The sequence below is a fragment of the Octopus sinensis genome, linkage group LG6 (genome assembly GCF_006345805.1).
Source record: "Octopus sinensis linkage group LG6, ASM634580v1, whole genome shotgun sequence".
Lineage (NCBI taxonomy): Eukaryota > Metazoa > Mollusca > Cephalopoda > Octopoda > Octopodidae > Octopus > Octopus sinensis.
The window spans coordinates 116566684-116580875 of NC_043002.1; the positions used below are offsets into that span (position 1 = coordinate 116566684).

At 34.5% G+C, this 14192-nt stretch overlaps 1 protein-coding gene across 1 annotated transcript; it reads left to right on the top strand.

The window, feature by feature from the left end:
- The first annotated feature begins 11731 nt into the window (after positions 1-11731).
- On the top strand, positions 11732-13677 carry LOC118763768. The gene is made up of 2 exons (XM_036503501.1): positions 11732-11845; positions 13256-13677. The coding sequence occupies exons 1-2, from the start codon at positions 11758-11760 to the stop codon at positions 13519-13521; spliced, it is 354 nt and encodes a 117-aa protein (XP_036359394.1). The 5' UTR covers positions 11732-11757; the 3' UTR covers positions 13522-13677.
- Positions 13678-14192: the final 515 nt, after the last annotated feature.

The following is a 14192-nucleotide window of genomic DNA, read 5'->3' on the forward strand; positions in this document are numbered from 1 at the left end:
ATATTATATATGAATTGTAAATATATATGTATGTGTGTGTGTGCGCGTGTGGGCGTGGAGTTGTATGCACTTTGAAGCTTTTGTAAATTTCTGTAAACAAGAGAAACAGAACAGAAGTACAGGAGTAAATATGTTTTCTTATTTTTTAAAGTTTCTCTTGTTTAAAAATTATATATACCTTATGTATTAATTACACGTTAGTATATTTTACACATGCATGTATACATACATACATACAAATATATTCATATATATATATGTATATATGCATGGTGTGTATATATATGTATATGTATATACATATACATACACACATGCATTTTATATACATATATTTATGATGTATGTTTGATATATATATATATATATATATATATGCACACATATGCGCAACATGCAATCAGTCTGTCTGTTTATGTATGTGTTTATCTATCTATCTATCTATCTATCTATCTATCTATCTATCTATCTATATATATATATATATATCTGTCTTCTATGTATATATCTATACGTATATATATATATATATATATATATATATATATATAATATTATAACATACATACATACATACATATATATATATATATATATATATATATATATATATATAGATATATATATACGTATAGATAGATACATACATATATATATATACATATATATATGCATATATATTTACATACATATATATATATATAGATAGATATATTATATATATGTATATATACATACATACATATATGTATATATATATATAATATATATATTATATATATATATATATATATATATATAATGGAATAATAATGCACACACGCATAAACAGATATGCATATATATGTATATATGTGTATGTATATTTATATATACTTGCTAGTAGTTTCTATACATTTCACACAATACAACGAACTCGTAAGAAAATGTTATATTCTGAAATATTTACCCAGTGAAATAATTCACGAAGATGTCGACTTCTGATATAGTATATAATGAAATTACCAATTTTCATGTATATTATATATTTATATATCCGTAAATGTATATGCACGTAAGCACAATACATCACACTTACAGCCATGTACTCACACATGCATGTACACTCACTTAAATATTTCTATACATGTGTGTGTGTGTGCTGTGTATATGTACATATATACACACATGTATATATATATATATATATATATATATATATATATATATATATATATATAATATGCACATACATATGTATGTGTGTATGTATATATATATATATATATATAATATATACATATTCCTACATATACATATGCATATAAAGATATCTGTGTGTATTCTATATAGAATGACATCCATCTACACATACTATACATATGTATTATACACATTCTATATTGCATCGCCGCAGCTGTGTGGTAAGAAGCGTGCTTCCCAACCTCATCGTTCCGGGTTCAGTTCCGGGCAACTTAGCGTCTTCTATTATTGCCACGTGCTGACCAAAGCCTTGACAGAGAGTTTGGTATATATATATATATATATATATATATATATATGCATACACACACACACACACACACACACACATATATATATATATTTGTGTGTGTGTATTTCTGTGTGTTTTCTCTATCACCGTTTGACAACCAAGGCTGGAGTGCATGCGTGTCCGTAACGTAGAGGTTCGGCTAAAGAGTCCGATATGATAAGTACCAGGCTTTAAAATAAAATAAGTACTGGGGTCGATTCAATATCGATCAATAATTATTCAAGATGGTGGTATCAAAACATTTCCGGAGTAGTTCTGTAGCGCACCAATAGGTGACAGCACACGGTTGTGTGCGGAGTGAGAGCTAGCAGTGATCTTCGTGAGGCAGTGTCCCAAATGACATCGCTGTGTTTACTTCCCAAGATGTGAAATTTGTGTTTTTGTGACCAGGTGTATGCTGTAATCTGTAATTTTGACATGGACAGGAAGTTCGAACAAACAGCTATCGGAAAACTTTGGAAGCCAGCGACAGACAGATTGAGCATGCTTCGGCAAGCTTGCAACGTCGAGGTAATGGGTCTTACGCAATGTTTCCCGTGGCACGAGTGCTTCAAAGGCGGAAGACTATAAGCAAACTTTAAGATCTGCCACAAGCGTCACTCACGAAAATGTGGTGAAAATTCATCAGTTTGTGCATGAGGATCGTCGGGGTACAATCAACGACATTGGTGATGTTGTTGGTCTGTCGTAAGGGTCCGTCTGAATTGAACAGGCGGTGTGTCTCTGCTAAGTTAGTCCTCCAACTTCTGACCACTGAGCAGAGAGAACATCGCGTCGAAGCCTGTCTAAATCTCCGTCAGCGTGCGCTTATGACCCACCCTTCGTGTCGAGAATCATCACCGGTGATGAGGGTTGGGTCTACGGGTACGACCCTGAATCGAAGCAGCCGTCATCATGAAGGAAGAGGCCTTCATCTCCACGACCGAAGAAGGCATGACAAAACTGCAGCTCAATCAAGAGCATGCTCATCGGTTTTTTCCGACATCTACGGTATTGTGTATTGAGAATTTGCCCCCCCCCCAGGGCGAGACCATCAATCAAGAGCTCTACTGCGACATTTTGAAATGTTTGAGGGAGGACATTCGGCAAAAGCGACCGGTTCTGTGGAGTGCGAAGAATTGGATTCTTCAGGACGACAATGCACCCTGTCCCCGAGCTCTCCTCACTCCTGAGTTTCTCGCCAAAACATGGAATCGCTTCCGCAACAGCCCTATTCGCCAGATTTAGCTCTTGCGGACACCCATCTCTTCCTCAAAACGAAAATTCAGCTCGATGGTCGCCATTTTAATACCATTGTTGAGATCGAGAGCGAATCGCCGAAGGTCCTCCACTCGATTACGGAAAACGACTTCCAGGCCAGATCCCAAAAGTTGGACCGGTGTATTGCCGCTCAAGTTCACTATTTCGAAGGAGACAATGTTAAAACGTAGGTAAATATATATTTTTAAATCAAAAATAACTACTCAGGGAACTTATTCATGCCACCTCGTGTGTATGTGTGTGTGTGTGTGTTTGTGTGTGTGTGTGTGTGTGTGTGTGTGTGTCTGAGTGCGTGTGTGTGTATAAATTAATTAGAGGATATATTAACCTCTCAAAAGGATGATTACATCCAAGAAAACACTGGTTCTATACCAAATATTTTGGTGAAGTAAAATTTCCCTAATCAATAGGTATATATTATGCATATAATCCGTACTCAATTAATAGAAGAAAGAAAAAAGAAAACAGCGAGTTGAAAGTTAATAATTATTTATTAATAAATTGATAATTGTTACTTCTTACAGCTATTTTCATTTGTGCTCATTAAATGAGTTACAAATTTATGTTTAAAATTTGCATTTATAAAATATGAACAAAATATCATCATGGAGAGAGAGAACTCCCTATATTTTGTCTGCTGGTATGAACTAAGAGGTCAACATGTAATCTATTATTGTATATCTTTTTCCCTGGTGAAACTTTGTTCATATCTTATAAATGCAAATTTAAAGCATAAATTTGTAATTTGTCTAATGAGTACAAATGGAAACAAGTGTAGGAAGTAAAAATGAACAATTTATTGATAAATAATTATTAACTTTCAACTCTCCATTTCTTTTCATCTAGTAATTGAATACGGATTATATGCAATATATATTATATATATATTCAATATATTCAATATATATATACATATATGGCAAGAAGAAAATGGAGGGAATCCAGAGGTAGTATTCATCAGCTGTTAGACATTATATTATGTCTATTTATAATATTTTAAACAGTTCAGATAATACATGTATAAAGTATTAGTAATTTCTAGAATAAAGAAAGAAGAGCAATTTCTTACAGCTGTTTCAGCCAAGAGGATAGAATTTTTCACATTTATAATATACGGTTTCATACATTTATAATACCTTATTTCTTGCAAACAATCTAAAATCCACATATCCTAGTCATATCACTATAACCTAGTATTATACTCACTAACGTATATGATCATCAATTTTTACTTCTATAATTCTTAATTTAATATAATCCTCCAACTTCTGACCACTGAGCATAAGTCTCAATATCAATTTTTACTCTCATACCTATCTATGGTTACTATGTTTTTATGCATATATAAATTTTTATATAGTTTGTTTATGTTATCTGTTAACCACAACTAACCATAGCAACATCATGGCCTTTCAAATAAAATAACTGACCAATTAGATTACGTGAATGACCACAACCCCCTCCATTACCAATAGGGATTCAGCAACTTGTCAACTATAGAATAACGAAAAAAAATAACGGAAGATAAAACGGTATCTTGATAACTGCCCGGAGATTTAATGCATTTACTTATTTAGTACCAACTGCTATCATAACTATTGATATAAAATTTAACTCCATAATGGGAACCATAATTTCAGGCCCTCAACTATAAACACATCATATATTTATGTATATGTATATGTATATCTATGTGTGTACATTCCTTCCTTCATTCATTTATTCATTTATATGCAAGGACAATACGAACCACTGCAGGAATACACCTTATCTAACGCATGAAATATGTATGTATATATATTGGCGTATATACATATGTATGTATGTGTATATATATGTATTTGTTCTTTTATGTGCATTTTCAGTTCTAAAATACTGTACCCCTCTCAAATTCAACTATTTTCTTCCATTATACTATTATTTTTCTTTCTCTTTTTATGCATTCTCTAATAAGAATATTGTACTACACCTACTAATAACTAATTCTGTTATAAGTATGTGCATACATATATACATGCATGTGTGTATATATATTTATGTATGGGTGTATATGTATATATGTAAATGTGTGTATATATATATATATAATTAACCACTCTTCGTCTATTTTATAAAACTCTATGACGAAACCTAGAGGCATACCCAAGTACCCTAATTGTATCTACAGATTGCTACAAGAAATGATGGAAATAACATATGGGGTACTGTGACCTCTTGGCTGAAACAGATGTAAGAAGTGCACTTCTTTCTCTATTCTAGAAATTACTAATACTTTACATATATATTTATATATTATCTAAACTGCTTAAAATAAATAAATAGACATACTATAATGGCTAACAGCTGATGAATACTAATTTTGGATTCCCTCCATTTTCTTCTTGCCATATAAATTAAGGGTAAAACCACTTATTACCCTCGCCTAATTATTATACTCAGTAATAACCAACACTTCTATAATTAGGTATTCTACCAGCAGTATATTGGATAGATAGTATCCCTTAGTTGGTTGGATTCACAACCTCTAACTCTCTTTGAATTAAATTATTTATATATTCGATTTCTTTAGTTCGTGATATGTGGTTTGAGTCTGAAGAATATGTTTGCGTTCTCTCAACATACGAAGCTATTAGTAGCGCTTTAATACATATATTGTGACCTTTAAATAAATAATATTTATCTCTCACGAGATGGAGCACTTTTTTGTTGAATTTTCTATCACGGATCTGTACATTATATATGTATATATATATATATAACGTACAGATCCATTTATTGCCCACAGGGGCCTAAACATAGGGGGGACAAACAAGGACATACTAAGAGATTAAGTCGATTGCATCTATCTCAGTATGTAACTGGTACTTATTTAATCGGCCCCGAAAGGATGAAAGGCAAAGTCGACCTCGGCGGAATTTGAAATATGCATGGCCACAGCTCGTGGGCTCAAACAAGATTTAAAAAAAATTAAAGTGATATATATATATATATATGTGTGTGTGTGTGTGTGTGTGTGTGTGTGTGTGTGTGTGTGTGTGTGTATGTGTATATATATATATATAATATGTATGTATGTATATATATATATATATTCCTACGTGGATACCCCCTCACCACTATCCACACCGCCCTTGCCAGAGCACGTTCTGTAGACCGTGCATCTACTCTCTCCCCCCGAACCCGCCTTGCAGTCTCACGCTTCCCTTTTCCCCTCACTTACCACCCCACCACTAACGCACAATTCTTCGAGCTTACCACCCCACCATCAACGCACCATTCTTCGAGCTTTCCGGCATCTCCAGTCCAACCCGTCCACTTCACACCTCTTCCCTAACCGACCCCTCCCCTCCTTCAAACGAGCCCATAACCTACGAGACCTCTTGGTCCACAGCTTCTTCTCTGACCCTACCTCCCAACCTGGCTCGTTCGCTTGCTCCCGCCCACGTTGCCGCACTTGCCCTTGCCTCTCCAACACCACCCTCCTCACCGGCACCCATCATCGACTCCTTCACCTGCACCTCCAGCAATATCATCTATTGCATCTCCTGCTCTCTCTGCCATTCCCTGTACATCGGACAAACGGGACGCCGCTTGGCTGACCGGTTCGCGGAACACCTCCGAGACATCCGCCTCGCCAATGACACCCCAGTCTCACGCCATTTCCGCTCCACCCGTCACTCCTTGCAACACCTGTCTATGTTCGGAACAGGGATTAATCATCTCTCTTCGCTCTTTCACGCCATTTGGGCTCAACTCTCCCCATTTTCATCTAACCTCCCCCCGACTCCTACTTCTCTTCAGTCCTTTATCTTTTCACCCATACTCTCTTTCCCTCCTCTTCCCTTCTTTCCCTTTTCCCCCTTCTTCTTTCTTCTTCCCTCTCCCCCTTCTCTCTTTCTCTCTGCTCCCTCACGTCCAGACCACCAGCCCGCCTTCACACGCACATACATACTCTCTTATACACACACGCACCTTCGTGTTGGGGCGAAGTCACTTGACTCTGTTATCTCCCCTACTATCCCTCTAGCGTCTAACGTCTGACCTCTGACCTCTGAAGTCAGAACGCCATGATGGACCGTTAGCTCCTACACGCATTTTTATCTCTCCTTGTTTTTTTTCTGTGTATCTTTCTGTCGAAGAGCGTAGGCTCGAAACGTAAAATACTTTTTCTATTTCTATTCCCGAGCGCCATACTAATACATTTGCTTGCTTTCACTCCACCTGCCTTCGTCTTATGTTTATTTTCGTAAACCTTCCCATTTTATATATATATATATTATATATATATATATTATATATTATATATATATATATATATATATATAATATATATATATATATATATATAATATATATATATATTATATATATATATATATAATATATATATATACCCAGGTATCGATTAACCGAATTATCCATACTAGGATAATTCATTCACCTACTTAAATATATATATATACAGGAGGCATTTGGAGACACACGTCCACACATGTGGCGATGCATATCCATACATACATGGTGCATAGTTGCAAAACACAAACACACACACTTAGGCATGCACACACAAGGAGACAGAGGTACACACATACACATACAAACACACACATACACATACATAAAAACACATAAACATGGAGATGCAGAATACATACATACAAATGTACAGACATAAATAGATACATATGCACACACATGCATACATACATACATACATACATGTATAGGCACACACTCACACACACACAAACACACTGATCCACACACATGCGCACAAACAAACAAAAAGGAACGCAGTGGGAGTAACGGACAGAGGCAAAACTATTGAAAAGGTTGCAAGACGCAGCGAAAAGAAATAAACGGAAATGTTACCAGTGAGTGTGTTACGTAATAAGGCACCAAAAGAGAATGACTCTCTCCAGACACAACAGTATACACACACACACACATATATAGAGCTAGATAGATAGATAGATAGATAGATAGATAGATAGATAGATAGATAGATAGATAGATAGATAGATAGATAGATAGATGGATAGATAGATAGATAGATAGATAGATAGATAGATAGATAGATAGATAGAAAGATAGATAGATAGATAGATAGATAGATAGATATAGATAGATAGATAGATAGATAGATAGATAGATAGATGGATAGATAGATAGATAGATAGATAGATAGATAGATAGATATAGATAGATAGATAGATAGATAGATGGATAGATAGATAGATAGATAGATAGATAGATAGATAGATAGATAGATAGATAGATAGATAGATAGATAGATAGATAGATAGATAGATAAATAGATAGATAGATAGATAGATAGATAGATATGCACACATACACATATATACATATACATACAAACAAATACGAACGAATGTTATGTTTACACCTCCACGTAGATTATCATATTCCAGTTCTGCTTCTAGTTCACTAGTTCTCTGTAGCTTAATGCAATAAAGTGTCTCCTCCGGCACTGTTTTAGTTTAGCACCCAACTGCGTTTGGAACACTCAATGCGGGGTTCCAAGCAAGCATAGTGTCGAAACGTACGTAGGAACTAATAATATAAGCTAGTGTTTATCTTAATCTTTTCAACACACACAGATACACAGGCACACACACACACACACACATACACACACACATGCGATATCTGAGAAGTAAAATTAGCATCATCTTAAGAGGAGTAAATATTACACATAAGTGGTAATTTAACAAATATCGAACTGGTATGTGATCAAGTGCGGCTTTTATACACGAATGGTCAGAAATAAGACTCATACATTTCAATTGATAGTACCATTAACAAAAGACATTCCTAGCGAGTTTATTGCAAATGGGATGTTGAGGCATCCACTATTTTCTTTTGGCTATTGTTTATCAATGCCATAGGAGTGAGATGTCAAATTCAATAACGATATATATGTATTGTTTTATTCCTTTACTGGTTTTAGTCAATCATCGAACTGCGAGCTTATATGTGTGTATCTATCTATCTATCTATCTATCTATCTATCTATCTATCTATCTATCTATCTATCTATCTATCTATCTATCTATCTATCTATCTATCTATATATACATTTGAGAATCCGCCACAGCATGGTAACAATATATGAGCACATGCAGGTAGGCATATAAAACGCTTGCGGTTTTATGTAGCAAACTACATTGCATATAATAAATGTGGCTGATCTTACATGTCAAACATCTGAATTTTAGACCCCATTGATGTGTGTTTTTCTGTTTGGAAAACTGGTGTAGGGACGTCATAGCCATGATGTCATGGTATTTATCAAGACCACAGAAATATTGGCAATCTTTTTTTAGGATTAAGAAGGCTATTATTATGAAGAAAGTAAATCTTGATATCAAGAGTCAGTCGACCATGCTAACTGGGCAATATAACACTACCACGATGCTAATTGGGTAATATAATGTTTGCATATCACAGATTGGTAACACCATGTAATAGATGTGCTGAGCTCAGTCTCTTCTTTCTTTTTATCTCCATAAAAAGACATTTTTGAAATGTCAAAGTATGAAATGCAAGATAAAGATGTAAACCTTTGTTCTTCATTTCCTTTTGTTATCCTACATTGTCATCTTGTACTAGTCTCCCTGAACACTTGCAACTCATTTGGACAATGCTTCATATGGAGTTTACTACCTCAATACTTGCAGGAAAGCCTTCTTTTTTCTGTCGAGGGCTTATATGCCCCTTTATTAGACTCTTTTCCTTAGTCATTGCACGGTGATCGCCAAAAGCTTATATGAAAATACCATTATTATAATTTACAGGATTTAAGGCAGCGAGCTGGCAGAAACGTGCCCTGTGGGCAATAAAGAAATAATTATTTACAGGATTGTAAAAATGGCGCCGTATAAAAAAAAACCATTCGCACCGAAAGCATATATATATATAAATGTTTGTATATGTATATTTGCATGTATGTATACTTAGACATATACATATATGTATATCTATATGTATGCGCTCGCGCGTGTGTTTGTCTTTTATCCTGTACTTGCTTCAGCCAGTGGACTACAGCCATGTTGGGACAAATCGCTTTTAAGAGGCCTAAATGGATCGATCCCAGTGCTTATTTTTAAAATCTGGTAATTATTCGATTTGTCTTTTGCCGAATCGCTAACTTACGGGGATGTAAACAGGTAAACCTCGGTCGTCAAGCGGCGGGTGAGCACTCAAAAGCACACACACACACACACACAAAGCCAGTTTGCCGAAAGTCCCAACCAGTGGAACGAACTCGTGACCATGTGGCTGGGAAGCAAACCTCAAATCACACAGCTATGCCTGCACCTAATGTATATATATTCTTTTATTCTTTTACTTGTTTCAGTCATTTGACTGTCGCCACACTGGAGTACCGCCTTTAGTCGAGCAATCGACCCCGGGACTTATTCTTTGTAAGCCTAGTACTTATTCTATCTGTCCGTAAGTTACGGGGGCGTAAACATACCAGCATCAGTGTCAAGCGATGGTGGGGGAACAAACAGTAACACAAATACATCTATTTTTTTTTTTAATATTAAATTGTAATGCACCAACATTTTACACAAGTGGATCATAATCTTCGCACTGAACTGCTGAACTGGAAGGCGAAATACCTCATTAACTGGTAAATGAGTCATTTTATAGAATATATAACAGACAATACTATGTACAATAATGTATCGATATATAATCTGTCAATCCAATTTCTAAAGGTAAAACTGATTCGGCTTCATTTAACGCAAGATCCTGAAGGTCATCTCTGTCAGATGATCTTTACTGATGGAACTTGGTGTAAGCCCTACTAGGGTCAGATGTAATTCCTCAATCCTGTAGAACACATTCTATGAATTGTGGCATTCTTGGTTAGATCTTCACTGAATGACACTATTTAATGAACCAAAATCTTAACGGGATCCTTGGCTGAAACTTTAATTTAGGATGAGGCAACGTGTTCACGTTTTTCATCTCAACTATTGGAATCCTCTCAAGTGTCTACCGTTTCGCTCCACATTCATTAGGAAGGAAGAAGTCTGTCAAGCTTCTATATAATTAATAAACACATCCAGTCCGCTATCACCCCTCTCAAAGTAGTTTACTGTATTCTGCAGTTTAGATGAGGTAATTGCTCATACGAACCGATTCATCCCTGTCGCTTAAAAGTATTGACTGTGTTTTAAAATTTTCACTCTAAGATAATCGTAAGACATATTGGACAATATAGTACTAGATATACAAAATAAAGAGTCACAACTTCAATGCCTTTGATTATAGGGCTATTCATTCAGGTTAAGCAACAACAACAACAACAACACATCTCAACCCGATAGAAAGATTGATGCTGGAAAAATTTGATCCTGCACAACCGATTTATGGTAACATCGAATGTCCTTAATAGACGTAACAAGCCTCTCGGCCGTTGTTGTTGTTGCTATGTTTTGTTGTTGACGGCGTTATTGCTGCGTTGTTTTGTTGATTCTTTTGTCAACATTTGTAAAGCGGAAAGCAATTCAATTGGCTTTGGCTTTGCTTTCTCCTTCTTATCCAAATAAGAAGGAACCTTCCAATGTTATCAAGTAATATTTCTTACTCGTTCTGCTATGAGAGAGAGAGAGAGAGAGAATAAAGAAAGAAAAAAACCTCTCAACGTGAAGATATATAACACTTCAACTTTACTCTCCTTCCTCCTCCACGATATGTCATCAATAAAGAAAAAGACAAAACAAAGCAAAATTCGCCAAGTGTAATTTATCACTGTCAAATATATCTTGCTATGAAGTGAAAGGCGCGTCGTTAATTTGCTTTTGAATTCTAATGTAAAAGAACAAAAAAATAAAATAAGAAGAAAAGTGGTGCCCCAGTATGACCGCAGTCTGATCGATAACTGAAACCACCAAAAGAATACAAAAATAAATACATTCTTTTATTAAATGTTCCGTAAAGCAGATAAATATTTACATCTAATTTTAGAAACGTATTTTCCTGCTGAAGGAAACATTTCAAGATTCCCATCACGAGGTTAGTTGTTTCTATTTCATTGCCAAATTAGAATTTATAAGAGTTCATGTCTATCTGTCTGTCTGCCTATCTGTCTGTCTATCTATCTATCTATCTATCTATCTATCTATCTATCTATCTATCTATCTATCTATCTATCTATCTATCTATCTATCAATCTATCTATCTGTCTGTCTATCTATCTATCTATCTATCTATCTATCTATCTATCTATCTATCTATCTATCTATCTATCTATCTATCTATCTATCTATCTATCAATCTATCTATCTATCTATCTATCTATCTATCTATCTATCTATCTATCTATCTATCTATCTATCAATTTGTCTGTCTATCTATCTGACTGTCTGTCTATCTATTGTTAAATACTCGCGCACACACATACATGTATGTTTGTTTCAAACGTTGACTCACCATAAATACAAAAGTTTATTTTGGAATTTATGGAAGCAACTGTCTTCGAAAACTCATATTGTCGTTGAATGCTGGACATGAGGAGTAGATAGACAACCGACAACTGATGAATACTCGTTCTCCGTGTTACTTGTCCTGCTTTTCATTTTTTCTCTCGATGTTTGCGTATTTAACTGGTTTGTTTTCGTACGTCTTGTTGTTTACACAGTTGGTGACGTCCTGTACCCATATCTGCATATGTATACACACACACACACACACATATATTATTATTATTATTATTATTATTAATATTATTATTAATATTATTATTATTATTTGATTGAATGCCACGCATCCACTTCCAGTTTATGTATATATTGTAGGACGCCATGATAGATCGTTAGCTCATACACGCATTTTTTTCTCTCCTTCTTTTTCTCTTGTTTCTCTCCTTGTTTTTTTCTGTGTATCTTTCTGTCGAAGAGCGTAGGCTCGAAACGTAAAAGACTTTTTCTATTCCTGAGCGCCATACTAATACATTTGCTTGTTTGTACTCCACCTGCCTTCATCTTTCGTTTATTTTCGTAAACTTTCCCTATATATATATATATATATATATATATATATATATATATATATATATACATATATATAGATATATATATATATATATATATATATATATATATATATATATATATATATTATATATATATATATATATAAAGATATATATATATATGTATACATGGAAATATATACATATATATATGTGTGTAGGTCCCGGGTTGAGTCGGGGTTGACCACAGTAAATAAGGTACTCAATACATAGCAGAGTAAATAAATCAGTGCTTCCTGATGATTTCTTTTGAATGAAACAGTTCTAGTCCTGTAGAAGCTCCTTCTATAATATATATATATATATATATATATATACATACAGGGTCAGGCAAAATGATCTGACACATTTGTAGGTTAAATAAAAGGCATTGTTTTTCGTTTCTTTTTCAGTTGCTGCCATGAATTGGACTGGTGAGCATCGCGCTTTCATTGTGGAAACGTTTATCAAAACAAACGATTCTGTAACTGCAACACAAAGAGCGTTCCGTTTGCACTTCAATCTTGGTAGACATGATCCCGTACCAGCTCGAAACACGATCTTGTTTATGGGTTACCAACTTCATAGTTACTGGATCTGCTTTGAAACGAAAATCAATCCATTGAACAACTTAAAGATGCAATTCGTCAAGAAATTACTGCCATTCCACCTGAAATGACCCGCCGAGTTATTGACAACTTTCGTGAACGACTTCGACAGTGTGTGGACGATAATTGATCCCATTTGACTGATTTAATTTTTAAAACATAATGAAACAAAATGGCATTATATGTACTTTTCAAAAATAAAAACACTTTTTTGTTTCTTTACTTCATTTGCCTTTTATTTAACCTACAAATGTGTCAGATCATTTTGCCTGACCCTGTACATATATATATATACATATATATATACATATATACATATATACATATATATATACATATATATATATATATATATATATATATATATATATATATATAATATATATATATATATATATATATATATATATATATATTATTCTTTTAGTTGTTTCAGTCAATTGACTGCGGCCATGCTGGAGCACTGGACTTATTCTTTGTAAGCGTAGTACTTATTCTATCGGTCTTTGCCGAACCGCTAAGTTACGGTGAAGTTAAAACATCAACATCGGTTCTCAAACGATGGTGGGAGACAAACACAGACACACAAACACATACATGCATACATACATACATACATACATACATACATACATACATACACACACACACACACACACATACATACATACATACATACATACATACATACATACATACATACATACATACATACATGGTGGCTGCCCCCTCGTTATCGAGT